Here is a 21,910-nt window from a genome sequence, read left to right as displayed (position 1 = left end):
AGCAAATATATAAGTTTGAGTTTATACATGCTTGAAATAACGAAAACTGTAATCAGCTACATTCAAATTATTTGGGACATCTACAACCAGTGTGGATATGTGTACAGACATTATTTGAGTGAAATTAGGTTGGAGTGGTTACTGTTTAATGAGTTGATACTCGAATTTATATAAGCTATCTTATATATCAAATGTGCTAAACATTGTGTTACTTGTGTTGCAAACATGTGTTGCAAGTCACATGAACTGAAGACAAGTTCTAAATATTAATATATGGGCCTGATTTCTCACTGCTATCCTCTGCCCACAGGTTGTATATAAAAATAACGATGTAAGGCTGGAATTATCTCGACTTGCCAAGCAAGGAGACCCTAAGATGAAGATCCACGGAGTGGTGGCATTTAAATGTGAGAATGTTGCAACTTTGGACCCAATCACCTTTGAAACCCCAGAGTCTTTCATCTCTTTGCCTAAATGGAATGCAAAGAAAACGGGCTCCATATCATTTGATTTCCGCACAACAGAGCCAAATGGCCTCATTTTATTTAGCCATGGCAAACCAAGACACCAAAAAGACGCCAAGCACCCTCAGATGATAAAGGTTGACTTCTTTGCTATTGAGATGCTAGATGGCCACCTCTACCTCCTCCTGGACATGGGGTCAGGTACAATAAAAATCAAAGCCCTACAGAAGAAGGTGAATGATGGAGAATGGTATCATGTGGACTTCCAAAGAGATGGACGGTCAGGTAATTTATCATGTTTTCTGTACTCTTTACTTGCTGGAACACTCCTTTCATCCCTCACCAAGGGAAATAAAACTAAGAAATACTGAAGATTTGCTGCATTTCTGTCTTTAGGGTAAAAGAAATTCTGTTATTATTTCTGTTTCACATCATATACAAATCAGAAGGAGCTAATTAATCATTATAGTTGGGCATAAAAAACTCCAAATGCTCAAATGGCTTCTGGAATCACTTCTTAAATGAACATTTATTGGATAATCAAGTGCCAAATCTTGCAAGACTTTTTATCTTGAATTTGCAAGTGACAAAATTCAGGGTTCTTGTGTTCTCAATTATTGCTTCTATCATTGAATGTTTGGAGGTGCCTGCAGTGACAAATAGAAAATATGAAAAAAGGAAAATTCAACAATCCATGTAGAAAATCCTTAGTTTTATTTTTAATCCTTAGTTTGATTTTTATAGAAGTTGGGTCTGTGTTATCAAAAAACACCTTAATGCCATAACATGGGCATAACTCTGTTGACTTCCAAATAAATTCCTTTTCTAATGAAAGATGTTTAGAACTGAACCAATAGGAATTCTTTCCTCTTCCTTTTGCTATGCTTTTCATCCTACGGATGTGTGTGTGTGTGTATGCCTGTGTTGTGTATGTGTGTACATGCATGTGATTGGGGAAAGGAGGGGGCATTGTAGGCAAGGCCTGAAGAAATAGTATTTACTTACTTTGAAATTTGAGAATGGATTAGGAGGCTTAGGGAATTGACTAGCGTTAGGTTTGTAGGGGCAAAGATTACCCGGGCAGAGGAAATAGCATTTGTAGAAACGAAGGACATGAGAGAGAGAAAGAGAGAGAAGACGACAAAGAGGGAGAAAGAGAGAAGAGAGAAGCAACTTATTTTAGGTATATAACTATATACTATGTCTTTTTTACTTTCTTCATGTTGTGCTCCCACACTCTAATTGTTCCTCTCACTTACAAATAAAAATTAACTTCTTATAATAGAAGACAGCTGAATTTAGATCTAACTACTCTCCTTCCTTCCCTCCCCAAACTTCCTTATTTACTTACATACCATACTATGCACTCTGGATTTTCCACTAAATATCAGTGTAAGCTTGGCCAAGACATCTTTTGTGGGTCTGAATTTCTTCCTTCATAAAACATATTGGAAAGAACCTGGCTCTCAGACCTGATTAAGAGGTATCAACAGGGGCGCCTGGGTGGCTCAGTGGGTTAGGCCGCTGCCTTCGGTTCAGGTCATGATCTCAGGGTCCTGGGATCGAGTCCCACATCGGGCTCTCTGCTCAGTGGGGAGCCTGCTTCCTCCTCTCTCTGTCTGCCTCTCTGCCTGCTTGTGATCTCTCTGTCAAATAAATAAATAAAATCTTTAAAAAAAAAAAAGAGGTATCAACAGTAATGGGATCTAGGATTCTATATTTTTGCAAAGCTTTCCAGCTGATGATCAATGTAGACCAGAGAACACTTAGTGCCTCTTTCAGATTCAGTCATCTGTGATCACCATCCTATTTTAGGAAGGCCATGCTGCAGTCCTGAAGTGAGTGCTCCTTTCATAGACCCCCTTGTCACTCATGTCCTCCGCATCCCTCTGCAGAACTATGTCCTGTTTAACTTTTAGTCATGCCTTGTTTTCCTGCTTATCAATCAAAAAGATTGTGATTGACATCCTACTTTTTTATAGAAGAATGGAACAAATGGGAATTTAGAGGGACCCAGGGCTGAGGGTAGAAAATTGACCCATTGACCCATTGCTCTGGTCCTCAGACTCTCAGAGACGATTTCAGATTCATCCCTTCCTGGAAACTGTGGTCTCCCTCCCTCCGTTTCCCTTCCTCCCCCAGATTTCCCTGAAATCTTCCACAGGGAAGATTAGTTGCCACTCTGTGCTATCTATACTTTTATCAGTTCTGTTATCTTAGATGACTGAGTATAGACATTTTTTTTGCCTGCTGCATTATACTGATTCCATTAGAAATTAGATTCCTCTTTTTTTTTTTTTTTCTGATTTAAGCTGAGAAGTGTAAATTGAGGGGAATACAAAAATATAGCGATGGAGTACTTCCCTTTCACTTCCTCCAGCCTGTTTGTACCAGAGTTAGCAGTCAATTGGCTACTTAGGAACTTCCAAATAGAAGTCTAAAAGAGAGGAATGGAGGGGCGCCTAGGTGGCTCAGTGGGTTAAAGCCTCTGCCTGGCTCAGGTCATGATCCCAGGGTCCACGGATTAAGCCTGGCATCCAGGCTCTCTGCTCAGCAGGGAGCCTGCTTCCCCCCATCTCTCTCTGCCTGCATCTCTGCCTACTTATGATCACTATCTGTCAAATAGATAAATAAAATCTTAAAAAAAAAGAAGAAGAATGGAGCATGGACTTATGCTTTGAATACTAACTTCTGGATGATATAGTTTGGTTTAAAATGCCCCTAGAATTAAATTTTTAAATCACTCTCACATATGTGTACGTAGATGTACGTAGATGTTAGATTTCCTAAAAATTTATTTTTATTTGTTTATTTATTTATTGAGAAACATAGAAATAACAAGCACAAGCCAGGGAAAGGGCAAGGGAGAGAATCTCAAGCAGACTTCACACTCAAACCAATGTACAAATTGATCTCACGACCCTTAGGTCATGACCCGAGTTGAGTCAAGTGTTGGATGCTTAACTGAACCACCCAGTCTTCATAATAATTTAAAACATAACTGATTAGATTAAGTGGACTTTTAAAAAAGATTTTATTTATTTATTTGATAGAGAGGGAGTAGGAGTGGGGGCAGAAAACAGAGGGAGAGGGAGAAGCAGACTCCCCACTGAGCAGGGAGTCCAATTCAGATCTCGAAGTGGGGCTCAATGCAGGACTCGATCCCAGGACCCTGAGATCATGACCTGAGCTAAAGGCAGACACTTAACCAGCTGAGCCACCCAGATGCCCCATAAAGTGGACATCTTTTGGAAGTTCAGAGAAGCAAAGTTACCATACTTCAGATCAGTTGTATTTCATTCACCTAGAAATGAGGTATTTTTTTAACTGTATGAAGAAATACATGGTTAGTGTCAAAACTTTAATAAATACAAACAATGTCTAACAGAAAACAAAACCAGCCATTACTCATTTGATAGTAGTAATTTATTTTAGTCTTAAGTGTTTATGTGGTCTAGTTAGATTCCCAAGTTCCTTGGATGACCTATTACAATAAGAATTGGATAAGTGCCTTAATCCTCAGGCCAAATAAAATCCACTTTTTTTCTCTTTAAGTTCTTTAATTCTCCAAAATTGCCAATAGTTCCTTAAGTACCCTTTTTGCACCCTCATAGGAAAAGGTCAAAAGCAGAGAATATTTGTGTTAAAGCTCAATGCTGGATGGGAAGATGAGAGAGGGATGCCTTCAGACAGTATAATTTACCTTAAGAAAATAAGACATGAGATTTTTGTTGGAATCCAAAGGAAAGATTAAGTTAGTATGCTCAGTGATATGAAGCTAGTAAGGTACTTTTATGCAATTACAATTTCAGATTAGTGAATTGAGACAAACAGTGTAAAAACCAAAGCTTATTCACTACACCAAGTTCTGCCCTTTACTAAATTAAAAGAAAAGAGAGCTCATTTTATGTTGGCCTAGCTCAAGGGAATTTAATGTAATGTTAATAACTACAGCTGTTAATATTTTATATATAGTATTTTAATTAAGTTCTATATTTGCACACTACATTGGTTTGGTATAAAGCAGCCTTTTAAAAATTGAATGAATAGCTCTACTAGCTTCTTTTTTACTTAAAGGATATTTCTGAGTTAGGTCGGTGAAATACTTAGATTTATAGCTCGGTTAAAACTAAGAAACATAGAATTTGAAGAAATAATTCGTTTTATGCATTTTTCACACCAGTTATATTCAGAGGCTATATAAAAATTAGTCTTATTATAACATGGGACAATGATACCTCTAAGACAAGAGGTCAGTGTGGGCTGCTTTCTGACTCATGGATGATGAAGGTTGCCCGGGATACTCTTCAGCTGAATATTTAAAAATATTTGGTGAGCCATTTTCTCTGTTATTAAAGTAAAGGGAGCTTAGGGCTGGGAATTCTTCTTCCTGCTATTGACCATACTAAAGTTAGTAGGAGTGAAGCCATGGCCATTAATTTGATGCCAATAACTAATGGTTACCTCCCTCTGTAGGGTTAAAACCATATTTGGTGGACAGACTAAATTTTTAATAGTCTCTAAGCAATCTACAAAAGAAACTTATTATGGAAGGGAATATCTTATTTATGTTTTCACCTACAGGTCCTGGTACTTTCTTGTGTAATAGAAGTTGTTTAATAAATATTTGGTACAAGGAAAAATAAAGAATAAAAATAGGTGAATGGCTTAGTGCCAACCCACCCCTAATATTCTAAAACTAGCAGTATTATCATCTTTACATTTGAAGAGTAATTGCACTCTTTTAGTTTTAATGCAAGTTTTTTAGGAATTTACCTTACTTCCTGAAAACCATTTACACAATATAATACACAATATAAGATTACAGGTGCTGCCCTTTTTTATGAATACAAAGCCATCCTCCAGGCTCAGGTGTCCAAAAAAAAAAAAAAAAAAATCACAATGAGGAAGTTACATAATTGTTAGAGAAACTATGGAACTATGGTAAGCCTGACAAAAATGACAAGCTCTTAGGAGAACAGAACTGCTATCTTTGCTTGTTCATGAGGTCGCTATATCATTTAACAAACATGTAGGTACAAGGAAAATTAAGGGAAGGTGTTCACTTCTTTCTGAGGGCTGAGATATGCAGTCACAGTAAGCATGCTAATGACGAGGAAGATTGTCACTTGCACTGCCTACCTTTCTGTCACTTTGCCCTTCAGTACTTTGTTCACGAAAAGATGGATATATGAACCCCTTGTTTGGTGAGAAATACTGTCTTCAGATGAATTTCTAGAACCCCATTGTCAGCACAATTAATTGTATTGTGCTGTACCTCCCTTCTGTTCTGTAACCTGGAAAAGAGACATTGTATTTCCACTTTGCTACTGTTGGCCACAACTGCTCTCTTGGTACAGTATAGCTTCTTCCTTTGCCTGCTCAGTCTGTGACCAGTGACATGGGGCTTGATAGGCTGAGCCATGAATGGCCTTTTCAGATCTAGGTTAGACTGGCAAAGGAGGAACCATACAAAGTGCAGGCATGATTTCCTGGTCAGAGTGTATGACCTGAGTGCTGCAAAAAGTGAGTATCTTCCCTGGATAGCTTAGCTACTTAACAGAGCAAAATCCCTAAGTTGCTGAGTTAATAAATATGATTGAGGAGGTTCATTACTCTGCAAACTTTGCAGGACTTAGAGCTGATGGCTCCTTACCAGCCACTCTTCCCTTTCCAGAGTTCTCCTTTCTGTGTCCTTTGCTCCCAAACTTAACACAAAATAACCGTGTCTGGGTATTTAGCTAAAGTGTGAATTGTAGTAAAATTAGGATGAGGTTAATGACTGTTTTCTTGGTGCGTGGATATTGTTTAAATTTGCATTAAACTCTTTGGCTCAGTCAAAGGTATCCTCTCAAGTATTTTTACAGCAAACTGCCAGTAATTTTTTTTTTTTTTTTTTGCAAACCATCATTGCACATTGAAATAAAAGAGAAAACTCATTATTATTGTCAAATTCTGCTTGTGTACAGCAGGGTACAGCAGATTGTATCAGTGGTTATTCATGGGTAAGCCTACATTTAACAGCTAAGAAACCATTGAGATTGAATTGAAGTCATAGAGTTCCAGTTTAAGAACTAGAAATTACAGTGGGAAAGGCACAAGGCTCTCCCCAGAGCACATAATTAGAGGTTTATAGTAATCACGGTTTGATGTGAACAGCACTTTCTAGCTATCTATTACCAGAACTGATTTCTGTGTATACCATTCATGAATCACCACACTTAAACATTTCTACTTGAACAACCATTAGACAATTTCTCGGTTTAGGTCTTGATTTAAACTTGCCCTTTGACTATAAACATTCCTCCCATGCCTCTACCTACTTGCTCACTGCAAACACTGAAATAGTTTTAAGTAAATTTATAATATTGTTTTATATGCATGTCTCTAAACCTCTACACATCAGTGGGAAAACTGAAGCACTTTATCATTAAGTTATTAATTATTTGACTATCCCAATGACTAGATGGAGTCAATTTTGCATAAATTTGTTACATTAAATTTTATTAAACTTATGTTTATATTTATTTATTTATTTTGAATATTTTTAACAAGAAAAACATCACCTATTTTTTTTTCCCTCCAAGAAATATTTTCAGTTTTGTACATTTTCTTCCAGGCTCTGTTAACATGTATGTATGTATATATATAATTTATATAAAATATACGTACTTACCATTACTATATAATAAATGTAATTCTTTATTACAAGTCTAATTATAGTAGACGGATATAATTGACCAGTCATAGATATATGAGTATTCAGGTTCCTGTTACCAATTAAATTTCCCATCATAAGTGAATAAACATTTGGACTGTAAGCTGGCATCTCATCCTGGCAAAGCTACCCAGGAATCATTCCATATCCTGTGACAGTTAATAGCTCATACAGAATTAATAACTTGGCATTCTTATTTTATACAGCAGTCTTAGGGGCTTGGTAAATCAGTCAGACCCTGAGAGATGGAACCTGCTCTCAGTCTACCAAATCTACTTTCTGGGCCTATCAGTTTATTTATTTATTTTTTAAAGATTTTAATATATATTTGACAGAAAGAGATACAGCGAGAGAGGGAACACAAGCAGGGGGTGGTGGGAGAGGGAGAAGAGGGCTTCCCGCTGAGCAGGACCCTGGGATCATGACATGAGCCAAAGGCATATGCTTAACAACTGAGCCACCCAGGTGCCCCTGGGTCTATCAGTTTAATGGGGAGACCTTGGACAAGGGTGTCAGTTGCACCCTGAGGTGACCACATTCAGCAGCATGACTCACATTGTGGAGTGCTGAGTAGGTATCTGTGTAAATTCCAAAAAATAGTATTTTAATTTTAATATTTTAATTATAAAATATACCACTTGGTTGATGTCTACAACTACCCAACATTGCATATGATAATCTTAAAAACTTGTACACATACCTATTGCTATGAGTGTGTATCTGTGTTTGTATATGTGCATATGCTTAACACACAGCATGTATGTGACATATAAATTTGTGCTATTGGTGAAAATGTTCTGGCATTTCAAAAAGTACATAAAAGAGTTTCTCCGTGCTACACACCTCCCTCACCAGTTCATTCCCTCCTTCACAGGTAACCACGTTTGCTTTTGCATTAATATAGCTATACATATATTTACACTTATAAAATAAACATACACTTATAAAATAAACGTCACTTCTCTGTTGATGGACATTCAACTTTTTGCTTTTAAAAATTTCACTATTTTAAACTAATTTATAAAGAAAAATTTTCATGTTAGGTCTTTATGCATGTACATCAGAATTTTTATAGGATAAATTTTGAGAACTGGAATCACTGGACAAAGCATTTTTAATTTTGAAAATTAATGACAGGTCATTTTGCTCATAGGCCATTTCAATTTACACTTGTCCATAAAACATGATATGTCCTTTCCCTCCTCATTCTTCCCCCTTACAAGATATCATCAAACTTTTAATTTTTTCAAAGATTTATTTCTTCATATGCTTGTTTATTCTTGACATTCCTGGCTCATGGGTAGATCCAAGGAAGGAGAAAACACATAGAAATAAGCAGAAAAAGGAATATTAAAATTTTATTTTTTTTAAATTCTTTTTTAAAATAAATGTTATTTCAGTCCCTATTATAAACCTAACATATGACATTGTGTTTTTAGAAGGCACAGGGGGCACCTGGGTGGCTCAGTGAGTTAAGCATATGCCTTTGGCTCATGTCATGATCCTGGGATCCTGGGATCTTAGGATTAAGACCCTAGTCAGGATCCCTGCTCAACAGGGAATCTGCTTCTTCCTCTTCCTCTTCCCCAGCTGTGCTCCCTCTCACTACAGAAATAAAATATTAAAAACAAAAAAGACACAGAAAATTGAAAAGAAGAAACTATCCACTCATAATCCAAAATGAACACTGTTAATATTATGGTTCATTTTTTGGTTTGTTTTACTATTTTGTTGGAATTCTATATTTTGCATTTTGCATCATATTATATAACCAATGTTTCATTCTACATTCAGCATTTACATTATATCTTGTTACTGAGTTTAAATTATTAATAGAATATGCATTCTGGGGCACCTGGGTGAAAGGATTGGTAAAGTGTCCAACTTTTGGAGCTCAGGTCCTGATCTCCGCATCATTTGAGCTCCATGTCTGGGTCTACATCTGGTTCCACAGTCAGCATAGAATCTGTTTGAGATTCTCTCTCTCTCTCTCTGTGCCTCTCTCCCCCCCACTTCAAATAAATAAAATCTTTAAAAAAAAGAATATGAATTTGACCTGTAAATTTTTAAGTTTTGAAATCTAATTCTCTTCTGCAACCAACGAAGAGATGAAACAGAATTATAGAAAAATAAAATACATAACTAAAAATTATTTTAAGTAGTAATTTCAGAAAATTTTATTCAAAAAGGAACCTTACTGACACCCAGTCAATTCCTTTATTTTTCCTAAGAGACACATTGAGACCTAGCGAATCCAATATTTGGCTCAGCTTGCCAGCTAGTTAGTTGCAAAAGCTAGAATATGGAAGCGGGTTTCCTCTGACCTGGCAAAAGCATTCTCATTGTAACACAGTTTTCTACCTCCCATTTCCTGGTCACTTAAATTTTTGCAGTAATTATAATCAAATTACCTTATTTTAAATCTCCCTTCGCTCTATGCTTTCTCTCGTCCTGAAAACTAATCTGGAAGTGGAAGGGTCAAGAAAAATTAGATTTAAACAAAAAAACCCAACAACACAAGAATGGAAACTAACAAGTTATAAATACCAGCAAAATAGGAAAGATGATTTCCATTTTTATAAACTAAGAACTGTTTTCAACAGTTTTTCCCCTTTAACGTATAATTTTACATAAAGCATGAATTCATTACTTATGCTTCATGAATATCCTTAAATAAATATCACATTGTGTATTTGTCACCTTTGTTTTACCTTTTGCTTATGCAGTGAAAACGACTGGAGTTAAACATTAATATATGTTAGTGTGATTTCAGTGTTGCAATTACAAAAGTCATATGTACAGAGATATATTTTTTATTTGAAATTTTATTTCTTTAAAAGCAAAATTACATAGGAAGGTGCTTTGGAGTCTTAAATATTGAGGCATGAAATACTGATCCAAGTAAATCCCCAAATAGGACTATCATCTACAGGTTTTTAAGAGCTCAAATATAGCAATGTTTAAGTAAAATATTAATTTACCCAAGATTTTAAAGGTAATTTTAGTGAAAGAAGGTAAAATGCATGAAATAATCAAGCTATTCCACAGAGAATACATAAATAGTTGTAGCTCTTTGAATTAGATAGATGGATAAACCAATAATATACCTAGATTTTTGTTTTCTCTTAAAAATTTATTTACATCTCATCCTAGCTCAAACTTTGGAAAATTCTTATTTTTTTTATTGATATATACAGATGTAGCAACTACTCAATTGTCTCTAATTATCAAAAACAAGGCTTAAGGATTCATCTCATATTTTCCTGGTAATCACTGCTTTTGTAACTTAATTATAATGAATAGGCACTTAGATCTTAATATTGAAATTTCACTATCCTCATGTATATGTGTTAAATTGGTGTAAATGAATTCAGTGATTCTGTGATGAGTCTTTTGCTTATGTGAATATGTCCTTTGATTCATATCAATAATAAAATCATTAAGGAATTTGGGATTCAAATCCCTGATCATAAATGTGTACATCTCAGGACATTTGCACATGTCTAGGCTAAATACAGTATCAATAGAAGTATATCTAAATATAAATATAAGTCTGACTCAATAATATTTAGTTACTATTTAAGTATAGTTTTTATTTTGTGAATCTTCAGAATATAAAAATGATTGTTTCCATTCCCATTTAAATTAAATTTCCCTTTGTTTGCCGTCTCTTTTACAAAGATATTCTAAAATATAAGAGCACGTGGATTGGTAAAGCTTGTAGAGAAGATGGCAGTTGCCTTTCAGTTACGATTGTCTCATTCTATTTGTTGGCAAAATATTTTTTAAAGATTTTTATTTATTTATTTGAGAGAGAGAGTGAGAGTGAGGGAGGGAGAGCATGAGAAGGGAGAAGGTCAGAGGGAGAGGCTGTCTCTCCACTGACCAGGGAGCTCCATGGGGGACTTGATCCTGGAACTGCAGGATAAGGACCTAAGCCAAAGGCAGTCGCTCAACCAACTGAGCCACCCAGGTGCCCTGCAAAAATATCTGATATATGCATATGCTCAACGTACCTCTTTACCTTGAATCCAGGGCTAAATTAAAGTTCTAATTCTTCTTAGATTGTATTAGAGTTGAGGTTAGGATTGTATTGCTTTTGATATCTCTCTAATCTTGCACTGCTTCTTCCCATGAGAACTCTAAAATTATCTCTCAAAGGGACAAAGAGGAGCAATGGGAAAAATATCTTACCCTTTAATGAGGTTATTATGACAATAACCTCTCTGTCTGTGGTTTTTGAACTATGGGTTACAGCCTGTTAATCAGTCCTGAAATCAATTTGGTGGGTCATGTCCAGCATCTGTATTAATAAAATTACATAAGAAAATAATATCAGAGTGTCTCAGCAGTAATAGAGCCAAATATTTTTCTTTAAACTTTTGCTTAACTAAGTGTGTGTGGGTGTACGTGTGTGTGCACTAGACGGTATAAAACCTGTGGATTAACTTAGGTGTTGTGATCAGAAAACTCTAGTCTAACCACAAAGTTATCGTGACTATCTCGCTCTCGCCACAACAAACACATTCATAAAAGCATATTGGAATTTTCTTACAAGGCTCTGTTTAAAGTAGGCTCCAACACACCATAAATAAAAATGAGAATACCCAGTCACTCTGTCCTCACTGTCAGACTGTTGATGGGTGACTGTGAAAGTCCTGGCCCCAGGGAGGACACCGTGACTTTGGAAACTACTTAGTGTACTGAGCTGAGCAAACTCTGTGGGGGAGAGGAGAGCACCAGTGTGATCCCCCACTGAATTCCTCATCTCAGGAACCCTCCAAGCACCTCTTAGCGTGGACTTCCAGTACCACATGTTCACCAAGTGTTTTGTTTTATTTTGTTCTGTTTCTTCCTGAGCTGAATCAGGCTTTTTCCATAAGTAAGAAGGCACATGGGAAAATTACACATTTTTTAAAAACAAATGCCTGCTCTTGTAAAACTTTGTCATTGTTCACTTCCTCTGTGTCTCCTAACAGTTGCCTCTCAGTATCATATATTCATTTCTAAGAAGCCATTTTTAACTAATTAGAAAACAGGGTGTGGCACTTCTCACACTTTTGTCTTAAAAACAGAAATCACTGCGTTCATTCCATACTTTTGCTTACAATGTATATAATAAATATTATATTATATAGATATAATATATAATATATAGATACAATGTATGTGTGTCTCCACCTTTCCTTTTGCCATTAATCCTCTTTCTCACCATTTTCTAACTTCCATTAGCTGCTGCAGAGGACAGGGATCATCTTTTAACTCACTTCTTAAAGCATTTTGGACAGTTAAAAATGCTTGTAATGAAATTCTATTAGGAAGAGAAAATGACATCATTCTATCTCAAAATCGTATATTTCATTTCCCCCAAATTATATTTTTTCATGTTTTTTTTCTAAGTAGGATTTTACAGTGCCTGTATGTTCCTAAATGAGTTTTCTTCCAGACATTTGCACGAATGTGACCTGTAAAAGTGAATACATTGTCCTTTTGCCTTCTTGCTACGTCCCTACAAAATCCCTGTTATGTTCCCCTCTTCGGAAGGCCAAAATAGCAATGCCTTTAAGTGTTTCTCTCCTGAGAGCTTTTTCTATTTCTTTCTGTGGAAGTCTAGAGAGACAAATCTCCCCTTAGTGACTTGGCTGCCTGTGCAGTCTCTGTCAGTGGTGTTCGTGGCTTGCTCTCACGCAAGAACAGATCCCATTACACTGCACATCTTGAAAAGTACCCCTTCTGCTGGGCTTCAGAATGCTCCTGGGGACAGTGCAGAGGCCAGTGGCCCTGCATCCTTAGTTAGTTGCACGTTTGACATTCATTACAGGCTGTATTTTCATTTGGGGATGGACTTTAGGTATTCTGTGAAACTGCTAAAATGCATCTTCTACCTATCCTCTATTCACAGTAGACTCTCCCCTTCTTGTCGCTACCTTTGTACCCCAACTTCTGTCTCCTGGCCTGTCTATCTGTATATCTGCCCCCTAAATCCCTGAGGCCCTCTCTCAGCAGACATTTCTAAATCTACTTTCTTTCTTAATATTCTACCTATTCTGCTTTATGGTCTAGACCTGAAAAATAAATCTGAGACAATCTGATAACATATAGTGAGATGTCATTCTTAGGTATATTATTTTCATTTTTATAATATCCTTCTGGAGACAACAGTGGTGGAATTTTGAATAATCTGGTGGTACACGATAGAAGTTTTAATCAAAAACTGCCTTCAGTCTTTCATTTTTTTTTTTTCATTTAATGGATCCCACAAATATTTTTTCTGTGATTCTCAATTAATCCCATTTGAATGTCTACCTTTTCATCCTCTGCTTAAAACCAGGGTTCCTGCATATTTGTAAACTAATAGAATTATTCTCCTCTTACATTTGGAGTGAGTTGGGAAAGGCTTGCAATTTAGATGACTAACTAGTTTGGATTAAAAATTTTTAAAAAAGTAAACAGCCAGTTTGACTTGGTTCTTATGATGAATCATGATACACAACACTTATGCAGTGCTTATTATAAACCAGATGCTTTATTAATACCATTTTTTTTAACACTTAGAGAAACCCTGAGAGGTATGTCATATTACTAAACCCATGTTATGGATGAATAGACCAAGACCATAGAGCTTATCAATAGATTGATACACGTAAGAGTGGTGAAGTCAAGTTTTGACATAGATAATCTGTCAAACTATTGTTTTCATTAAAAGCAATCGAGTCAGTTAAAGGTGGGTGCATGCAATCTTTTTTTTTTTTTTTTTTTTTTTTTAGTTTGCAGATGTACGCCAGCTTTGAAAATGAGCACTCACCAACTGTGAATCTGACTTTAGTCCAAAGGGTAGTGTATCATGTAGCTTCTCCTTTCTTTTTCTTTCTTTTCTGACTGACCTGTTGGAGAGTGATATAGAATGGTGATTTCTCTTTCCTTCCATCCTTTTTTTTTTTTAAGTCTTCCTTTTTCTTTTCTTTATTTACCTGTTGAAGACTGACAGACTCTCAGTTGGCCATCCACTTTGGTTTTGACTCCCCTGGGAAGGATAAGGCACCTGTGGAACAGAAAGAAGAATCAGAGCTGTCTGCCCTCAAGGAGCATCCCCTCAGGCAGACGAAAGGGAGAAATGGTGATTCTCTGAGCATGTTGTACTCCGTAAAGACCTGTGTGTTCTCTTGTCTCTGCAACAGGTACCATTTCTGTCAACACACTGCGCACGCCCTACACGGCGCCTGGCGAGAGTGAGATTCTGGACCTGGATGATGAGCTGTACCTGGGGGGCTTGCCGGAGAACAAGGCTGGCCTCGTCTTCCCCACCGAGGTGTGGACTGCTCTGCTCAACTACGGCTACGTGGGCTGCATTAGAGATTTGTTCATTGACGGCCAGAGCAAAGATATCCGGCAAATGGCTGAAATTCAAAGTACTGCTGGAGTGAAGCCCTCCTGTTCAAGGGAAACAGCAAAACCGTGCCTTAGCAACCCTTGTAAAAACAACGGCATGTGCAGGGATGGGTGGAACAGATATGTCTGTGATTGTTCCGGAACAGGCTACCTTGGCAGGTCCTGCGAGAGAGGTAGGATTCCAAAAACCAAGCAGCTGACTCCCCTGAGACGAAAAAGTGTATTAAATGTTGACCTCAGACCTTAAACTGACCGTTGGAGCATAATGCATGCTCTGAGAGGTAAACACCTACAGGCCAAGCTGCCTACTAATGAGTCGTACTGGATTTTCAGAGGGCCTGATCCTGGGAATACACAGAGTTTGAAGTGGTATTGCAGGAAGAAATATGTTAGTCTTTCAGATCCTCCGGAGCATGGGCTAAAGAGGAGTAACTGAGAGCAATGACAGTCTCTTTTGCCCAGTTTTAATTTCAGGACCCTAGAAAGTAAAGAAGCTATGAATTAGAGATATTTATGGAATCCAGCACTAATATCCATGGCCAGAAAAAGAGCATGTGAGGCCACTTCCCTAACACTGTGCAGTGAGACTAAAGTTAGTCTGCTCACTTCCCCTTGGTCTACTTCTCCGGGTTTGAAATTTAGAAAGTAAGGTGACTTTCAATCATCTAATTTACACTGGCAATTTCAGAAATGCACCCTTATTTCAAAGACACTTACCTTTGCTTAGGACCTGAGTGATCACAGAAGATTTACCTCTGCTGTATTTACCTCTGTGGTATTAAGGCTCAGTGTGTCTGCGGGGCTTCGGAGCAGCTCCCTTCCTTTCTTCTCTAGTAGAAAGCACAGCTACATTTTTTTTTTTTTCTTTTCCTCTCCCATTCGAAGGAGAAGAATAAGGATAAAAGGAAGAATGAAGAGCAAAGACAAACCACTGTTTGTCTGTAGACTAAAGGGGGAACAGCAGAGGGACAAAGTCCTCTCATCGACCTAAGAGTATCAGATAAATGCTTTAGTCACTATACCCACTGCCACTCATTTCCAACAATGGAACAAAAAAATCAATATGGAAAACTATTGATGAGTTGTTCCATTGTCCTCTCATGCTTCAAATAACTCTGCATTAGACAGTTAGCCTGAAAGCTCCTGTTGTGTATTGTATAAACTATGTACATTTAGTTTCCTTTCCCCCTTTCCATCCTGAAATCATTTAATTTGTTTAAGCTCACACTTCCTAGAGAACAGAAACAGTGATTTTCTAGAATCCAAAGTTGAGATGTGACTTTGGTTCTCTGTCTTAATGAAGAGATTCAGTTTATCAGTTCTATTATTAACATTAATGAATCTGAAAATAGTAATAAATAATCTAATAAACTAATTTAATGAATTCAATTTAAATTACCAACCAAAATACTGTTACTGTTCTGCACTCTACAGTTAGATAGGTCAATAGATGGGTAAGTATATTAATCACCTAGATTCGTTCATTCTCCTAGTACTGAATTGCAATTCCTACCCATGGTCATTAGAGGTTAGCTATTTCTTTGTAGTTTCAAGTGTAAGGTGTATATTCTCTGTGAATTCCCTCTTCTCATTTCCTTCTCTAATTTCAGTTTATTTGTTTCATTGTATGGTCTTCAGAAACTGGCAAAAGGGGCCAACAGTAACCACCAAAAAAGCAACAAAGTTTGTAAGACATATTACAACTTAGACATAATGGGAGATTCGCAGGCCTGCATGATTTAAGCTGTTGTTTTCTTCTTAATCACCCAGAGAGCGGCCAGTTACACGATGCTTCCTGCTTAAGTGAAGCTAGAAAAGGCTATCACCGTAACTGTCACGCAGATTCCAAAAGCCTTCAGTTAAATATGTGTGGTGTACCACCCTGTGGCAAGATCCTGCTACTACATATGGCAGAAATTAAAAATAGAAATTGTCAAGCTTCCTGAGCCAGAATGAGGGAAAGGGAATATTTTTATTTCGCAATAATTAGAAGGAGGGGTGGCAAGCATATGTAGATTTGCAAATGAGAATTTAATAGCAACCTTCATCACTGGGATCCGGCATACATTTTTATCTGACAGGTGGCTAGAAATTTCTGCAGATTTCTTTGTCTCCATGTTGGTTGTGTGTTGAGGAAAAAATGGTCATTTTTGTGCGATTTTTGTTTCCAGACCACCCAGCGTATTGTTAGAAGTCTTTGTTTTTAAGAATTAATTTTCTTGCTCACATTATGGTATTTCCTGAGAACAGTGGTGATGTGGGATGCTTGTCATGCTCAATACCACAGAATTTGGCTTCTGTCCAGTTCCCAGCTATGCCCTAGTTCAGTCAACATAGGATCGTGCCCAACCCTTGGGGTTTCCAGTTCAAAAGAAAGAGCTTTGACTGTGGTCCTTCTCCAGATATACTCTGATCACAATAGGGTGTTAATCACCTAAGAGTTGATGGACAACTCCTGAAATTGAAAAAATAAATAAATAAAATAAAGGTACTAGTGGTCTCCATCTTACTATTACTGAGCAATAATTGATAATTTATAAAGATTATTATTCATAGTAAATAAAAAGTGTGTTCAAGTCCTTAGATAATGCAGCCTGAGGAATAATATTGCAGTCACATTACTATAGAAAATTTTTATTCTGCATTAAGTAAGCAAAGGAATTTATAAGAAAGAGTATATGCTGACCTAGGCAATTAAGGAAAATAGTATTTTTTATGTGCATCGATCTCATAAGGATGAGTAATATAGAAATAATGTGCAATTGAATATAAATTAAATTCAGCATTTTTCCTCCTACTTTATTTTTAATAAAGCTGAGAATTTGTGGAGACTTGGCTGTGTAGAAATTATTCTTGGTTATGTGTATATGTTGTAATCAGAGGTCTGCTTTATACTTGTTTGTTAAAACTCTAACAGATGGAGAGACAGATGTCAGAGCAATATAATTTGGCTCCCTGTCTGATTTTCATCGTTGTGCACAATATGTGACTGCCTTTCGGCAAAACTGAGCACAGGTGTACACTTTAGACGGCAAGAAGGAATAATACAGAAAAGCAAATTTATCAAACTTAACGACAAAGGGGAAGGAGATACAGGAGACGAAGCTGAAACTTTTTTCTCCCCCTCTGGGAAGTATTGTATTGGAATTAGCCTTCTAAAGTACTCTTTTGTGTTCTAAGGGGTAGGATAATTTTACTAATGTGAAAGGATGCTGTCAAATAGCATAACCTTCAAATGTCAGAGTGTTTACCATTTATTTGGCAACTCTAGACTCCAACTTGTGCATTTTCCATTTCTTGTCTAATTAAACATTAACTCTAATTATGAGGAATCATTTAGGTGCTCATTTGTCGTTTATCAACAAGTTATTTTCACATTGAGAATTATTTAAAATGTACTCAAGTTTTATTACTTTACTATATTATTTCATTCCTGCAGTTTTTTTGGAGAATGTTATAGGCTAATGATTCTGATTGTTTTCCAACTTTGGATTGTATTTCATACTATGTTTATGATCCATTGTCAGTCATCTCTATTTCTGGAAGGATGTTCCCCCTCCTTAGTTTTTAATAAAATTAAGCTGCATTTTATAGAAGATTATAAAATCATTTTAAAATGTGATTATTGAATAATAGACACTAGGTTTATAGATTAAATAAATAAAGGAAAATTAACAACATTTCAGTTCTTTTATCAATATGATGCTGAGGAACTGAGTAATAGATAATGACTTTTAAATGTTTATTCAGGTGTTTGTTGCTTTATAGATATGGACAATGATTGGCTCTAGTTTAGGCAAAGAAATAGTAAAGAACAAATCTCCCTTGATATTATACAAGAAACACTTTTTTTTCCTAGAGATCACCATAGCTTTACAATCACGTTTTAATTTTTTAATTAATTAATTAATTTGTGAGAGAGAGAGGAAGCGCATGGACGCAGGGTGTGGGAGGAGCAGAGAAGGAGAGGCAGAGAAAGAGAATCTCAGGCAGACTCCCTGCTGATGGTGAAGCCTGATGTGGAGCTCGATCTAACCCCTGAGATCATGACCAGGACCGAAATCAAGAGTCAGACATTTAACTGACTGAGCTACCCACGTGCCCCTTAATTATGTTTTGAGTAAACTACTGCAGCTTTTCTGTTAGGAAACTTATCTAATAATAAAAATATGTGGTATAATGTAGAACCATACTATTTTAAAAGGATTAATATTTTATTTTCTCAAAGTCAGGTCAGTGCCTAGCCACAGGACTGGTATTTTGATAAATAGATGCTAGCCTGTCATTTAGTGGCACAGTGTGTCATTCAAAGTAGACTTCAGCAAATATTATGTCCACTTAACAATAGGCAGAGTAAATACTTAACTTCTTCTTTTTTTTTTTTTTAAGATTTTATTTATTTGACAGACAGAGATCTCAAGTAGGGGAAGAGGCAGTCAGAGAGAGAGAGAGGAGGAGGAAGCAGGCTCCCCACTAAGCAGAGACCCTGATGCGGGACTCCATCCAGGATCCTGGGATCATGACCTGAGCCAAAGGCAGAGGCTTAACCCACTGAGCCACCCAGACGCCCCAATACTTAACTCCTTTAGTGAGCATTTATGTAAGCTTGATATCCAAATGAAAATAAGCTCTTTCATATATCTTCAGTATCAAATGCAATCCTTAATTCAGTTAAGTACGTACTGAAGCTCTTCTATGTGCCTGGCCCTCTTCTATGTGCCTGAAGGTTATGCTATTTGACAGGTACTCAGCTACTGCTAGAACAATGTATAGGAGAGCCTAACCCTGCCCTCACAACATTTACATTCTAAAGGGTGAAACAGATAACTATATAGAAACATATAAGAAATGGTAACTGTGAAGAAGAAATGAGTAAGTAGATATGGAATAATTAGAGGAAGGATCAGTGGGGTGCTTTAAGCAGAACTCTTGAAGTCACATTTGACCAGAGACCTGAATGCCAATGGAACCAGCCATGTAGAGGTTTAGGGTTAAGCCTTTTAAAACAGACAGGTCCACAAGTGCAGGTACTTGAATGAGGGATGAAATCAGTGTGGCTGGAGTTTACTGAACAAGTGGTGGAGATGCTCAAGGTTGAGGCCATGGAGAAAGGCTGGGGCCAGATCACGGAGAACCTTGTGGGTAGAAAAGCGGTACGGCTTTTATTCTAACTGCAGTGGAAAACTATTGGTGGGAGGTGGGGAGACATAATTTAAGCAGTGTAGGGATATAATATGCTTTATTTCTTTAAAAGTTTAGCATGGCTGCTGTAGACAGGAAGAAAGAGTAGAAATGGGAAAACCGCTGAGGGAGCTCTGATAGTGGTCTAGGTGCGAGATTGGAGCAGAGGAAGAGATACTTGGGTGATAAGGATAAGAAGCAATAAATTCAGGAAATGGCTTGGAATTAGAGCCTACAAGACTTATAGACTTGCACATAGATTGGGCATTGCAGAGAGTTTAAGAGAAAAATCAGAAAAGCTAAGTTCTGAACAATGGGATTATGCCATTCACTAAGCTAGAGAACATTGGTGAAGGAGCATGTGGAGTTGGTTCATGGCAGGGGGGTTGACTATAGTATTTAAATTGGAAATCTTAAGTGAGTGATGGATGAAAGAACTTGGGAGAGAAGTCAGGCTATTAATAAATATTAGGGGGAGTTGACCAAGATCCCTTAAGTCAAGAGGCAGGTGGAAGAGAAGAGCACCAAGAAGGTATACCTAGAAGGAACCTTCCTTTCTTTATCTGTTCTGGATATGCATTCAGTCCCATGATGACAACGACTAATGATTAAATATTTGACTCTCCTGACTTTTTGACAGACAAACTTGCAAAACCGCAACTCCAGAATAAGTCCCAATAATAAGCAACTGTATCATTAAAGCTAATCATGCCATGTAAATGGGCAAGATAATGAGAATTTCCAAGTTTCCTTTAATTCCAGCTGGTTTTTCTTTTGTTAAGCGGTATTCTGTGTTGTCAGAACCAATGAGAAAGCAGAATTACTCATACTTGTTTTGCAACGTTCCACCACCATATGGTGTTTAACATTAAAGTGTTCTATTTCTTAAAGCATGCAGTTTGTGATCAACAGTTTCTGGTGTCCTCTTCTTTATGTGTTTAATACAGTATTAAGCGACTTCTCTCTTTTTAAAGCAGACCACTTTGATTTAGTAGCACAAACTAAAACATGCAAACTCTGCAGACCCAGTCATGTTTATTCAGTATTACCAAAATACATAGTTATTGGCTTTTTGGTGATAGCATCACATTTTCAGAACACCAGAGTAGTGCTGACAGAAGATGATTTCAGCTACCCCTTCCCTGTAAATAAAGCTTAAAATGAGGTCTGTTTGTGTCTTTGTAAAACTTAGTTATCTCATTAAACAAAGTGACTCAGAAGAAGCGCCATGTGTTGTTTGGAGCTACTTCTTTTCTCTCTTTGAACATCACCTTTGGTAAAATGTTGACCTTATTCTAACATTTAAGTCATTTCTTTTACTTTTTTTGATCCTATGAAGGCAGATACTATGAAAGAAGATAATGACGGAAACTTCTCCTAGAATCATGGACTTTTAGGGTGGCTACAGCCTTAGAGATCCTCTGCTAGCACCTCCTCATTTTGTTGAGGAAAGGCAGATTTGGGGGAGCTAGTGGCCTAGCCATGTATAAACATGCATTAAGTAATTGCTTACTTAGTCTGTGCCTCAGCCCAGGCTCATACTGTGACTAAGACAGAAGAATGTGATCTCTGCCTTTGAGAAGGGAGACACACACACACGAACACCGATAAACCAGCATGATGAATGCCATAGCTAGAAAGGGCTACGCGATCAAAAAGGGAAGTAGTGCCATCTCTGTGCCTGTGGTTTAGCAGACTTCACAGAAGTCCTCATTATGGTGACTTCTCGTCCCAGCTTTAAAAAAAAAAAAAAAAATGCTCATTTCTGAAGAAGATGAGCTGCGTTTGCAGTGTTGTGTTCTATCTAGAAGCCATTAATAGGTCTCACTGTCCTTTTTCACAGAATAAATTAGTACCAAACTGACCAAGAACTTTGATATTCACTTCCCATCTGCAGAGGCAACGGTTCTGAGCTACGATGGGAGTATGTTTATGAAAATCCAGCTCCCAGTGGTGATGCACACAGAGGCCGAGGACGTGTCCTTACGGTTCCGATCCCAGCGCGCCTATGGCATTCTCATGGCAACCACCTCCAGAGACTCGGCAGACACCCTCCGCCTGGAGCTGGATGCAGGGCGTGTGAAACTGACGGTCAACCTAGGTAACAACTCCCCTTCCCCCATAAAACTAATACTTTTCACTTTTTGTTCAGTTTTGC

General features: G+C 37.3%; 1 protein-coding gene across 24 annotated transcripts in view; it reads left to right on the top strand.

Moving 5' to 3' along the window:
* NRXN1 (neurexin 1) overlaps positions 1-21,910 on the top strand; it is a 1,166,360-nt gene that overhangs the window by 511,135 nt on the left and 633,315 nt on the right. For all 24 annotated transcript variants that reach the window (XM_045077824.1, XM_004752835.2, XM_004752837.2 and 21 more), the window contains 3 exons: positions 311-749; positions 14,361-14,744; positions 21,650-21,853. In XM_045077824.1, coding sequence (XP_044933759.1) covers positions 311-749; positions 14,361-14,744; positions 21,650-21,853 — 1,027 coding nt within the window. The remainder of the gene's footprint in view (positions 1-310; positions 750-14,360; positions 14,745-21,649; positions 21,854-21,910) is intronic.

This window comes from Mustela putorius, unplaced genomic scaffold, assembly GCF_011764305.1.
Source record: "Mustela putorius furo isolate JIRA1106 unplaced genomic scaffold, ASM1176430v1.1 tig00000224_pilon_pilon_pilon, whole genome shotgun sequence".
In the NCBI taxonomy this organism is placed as follows: Eukaryota; Metazoa; Chordata; class Mammalia; order Carnivora; family Mustelidae; genus Mustela; species Mustela putorius.
Note: the sequence above shows the minus strand (reverse complement) of the source record. Positions and strands in the feature narration are given on the sequence as shown.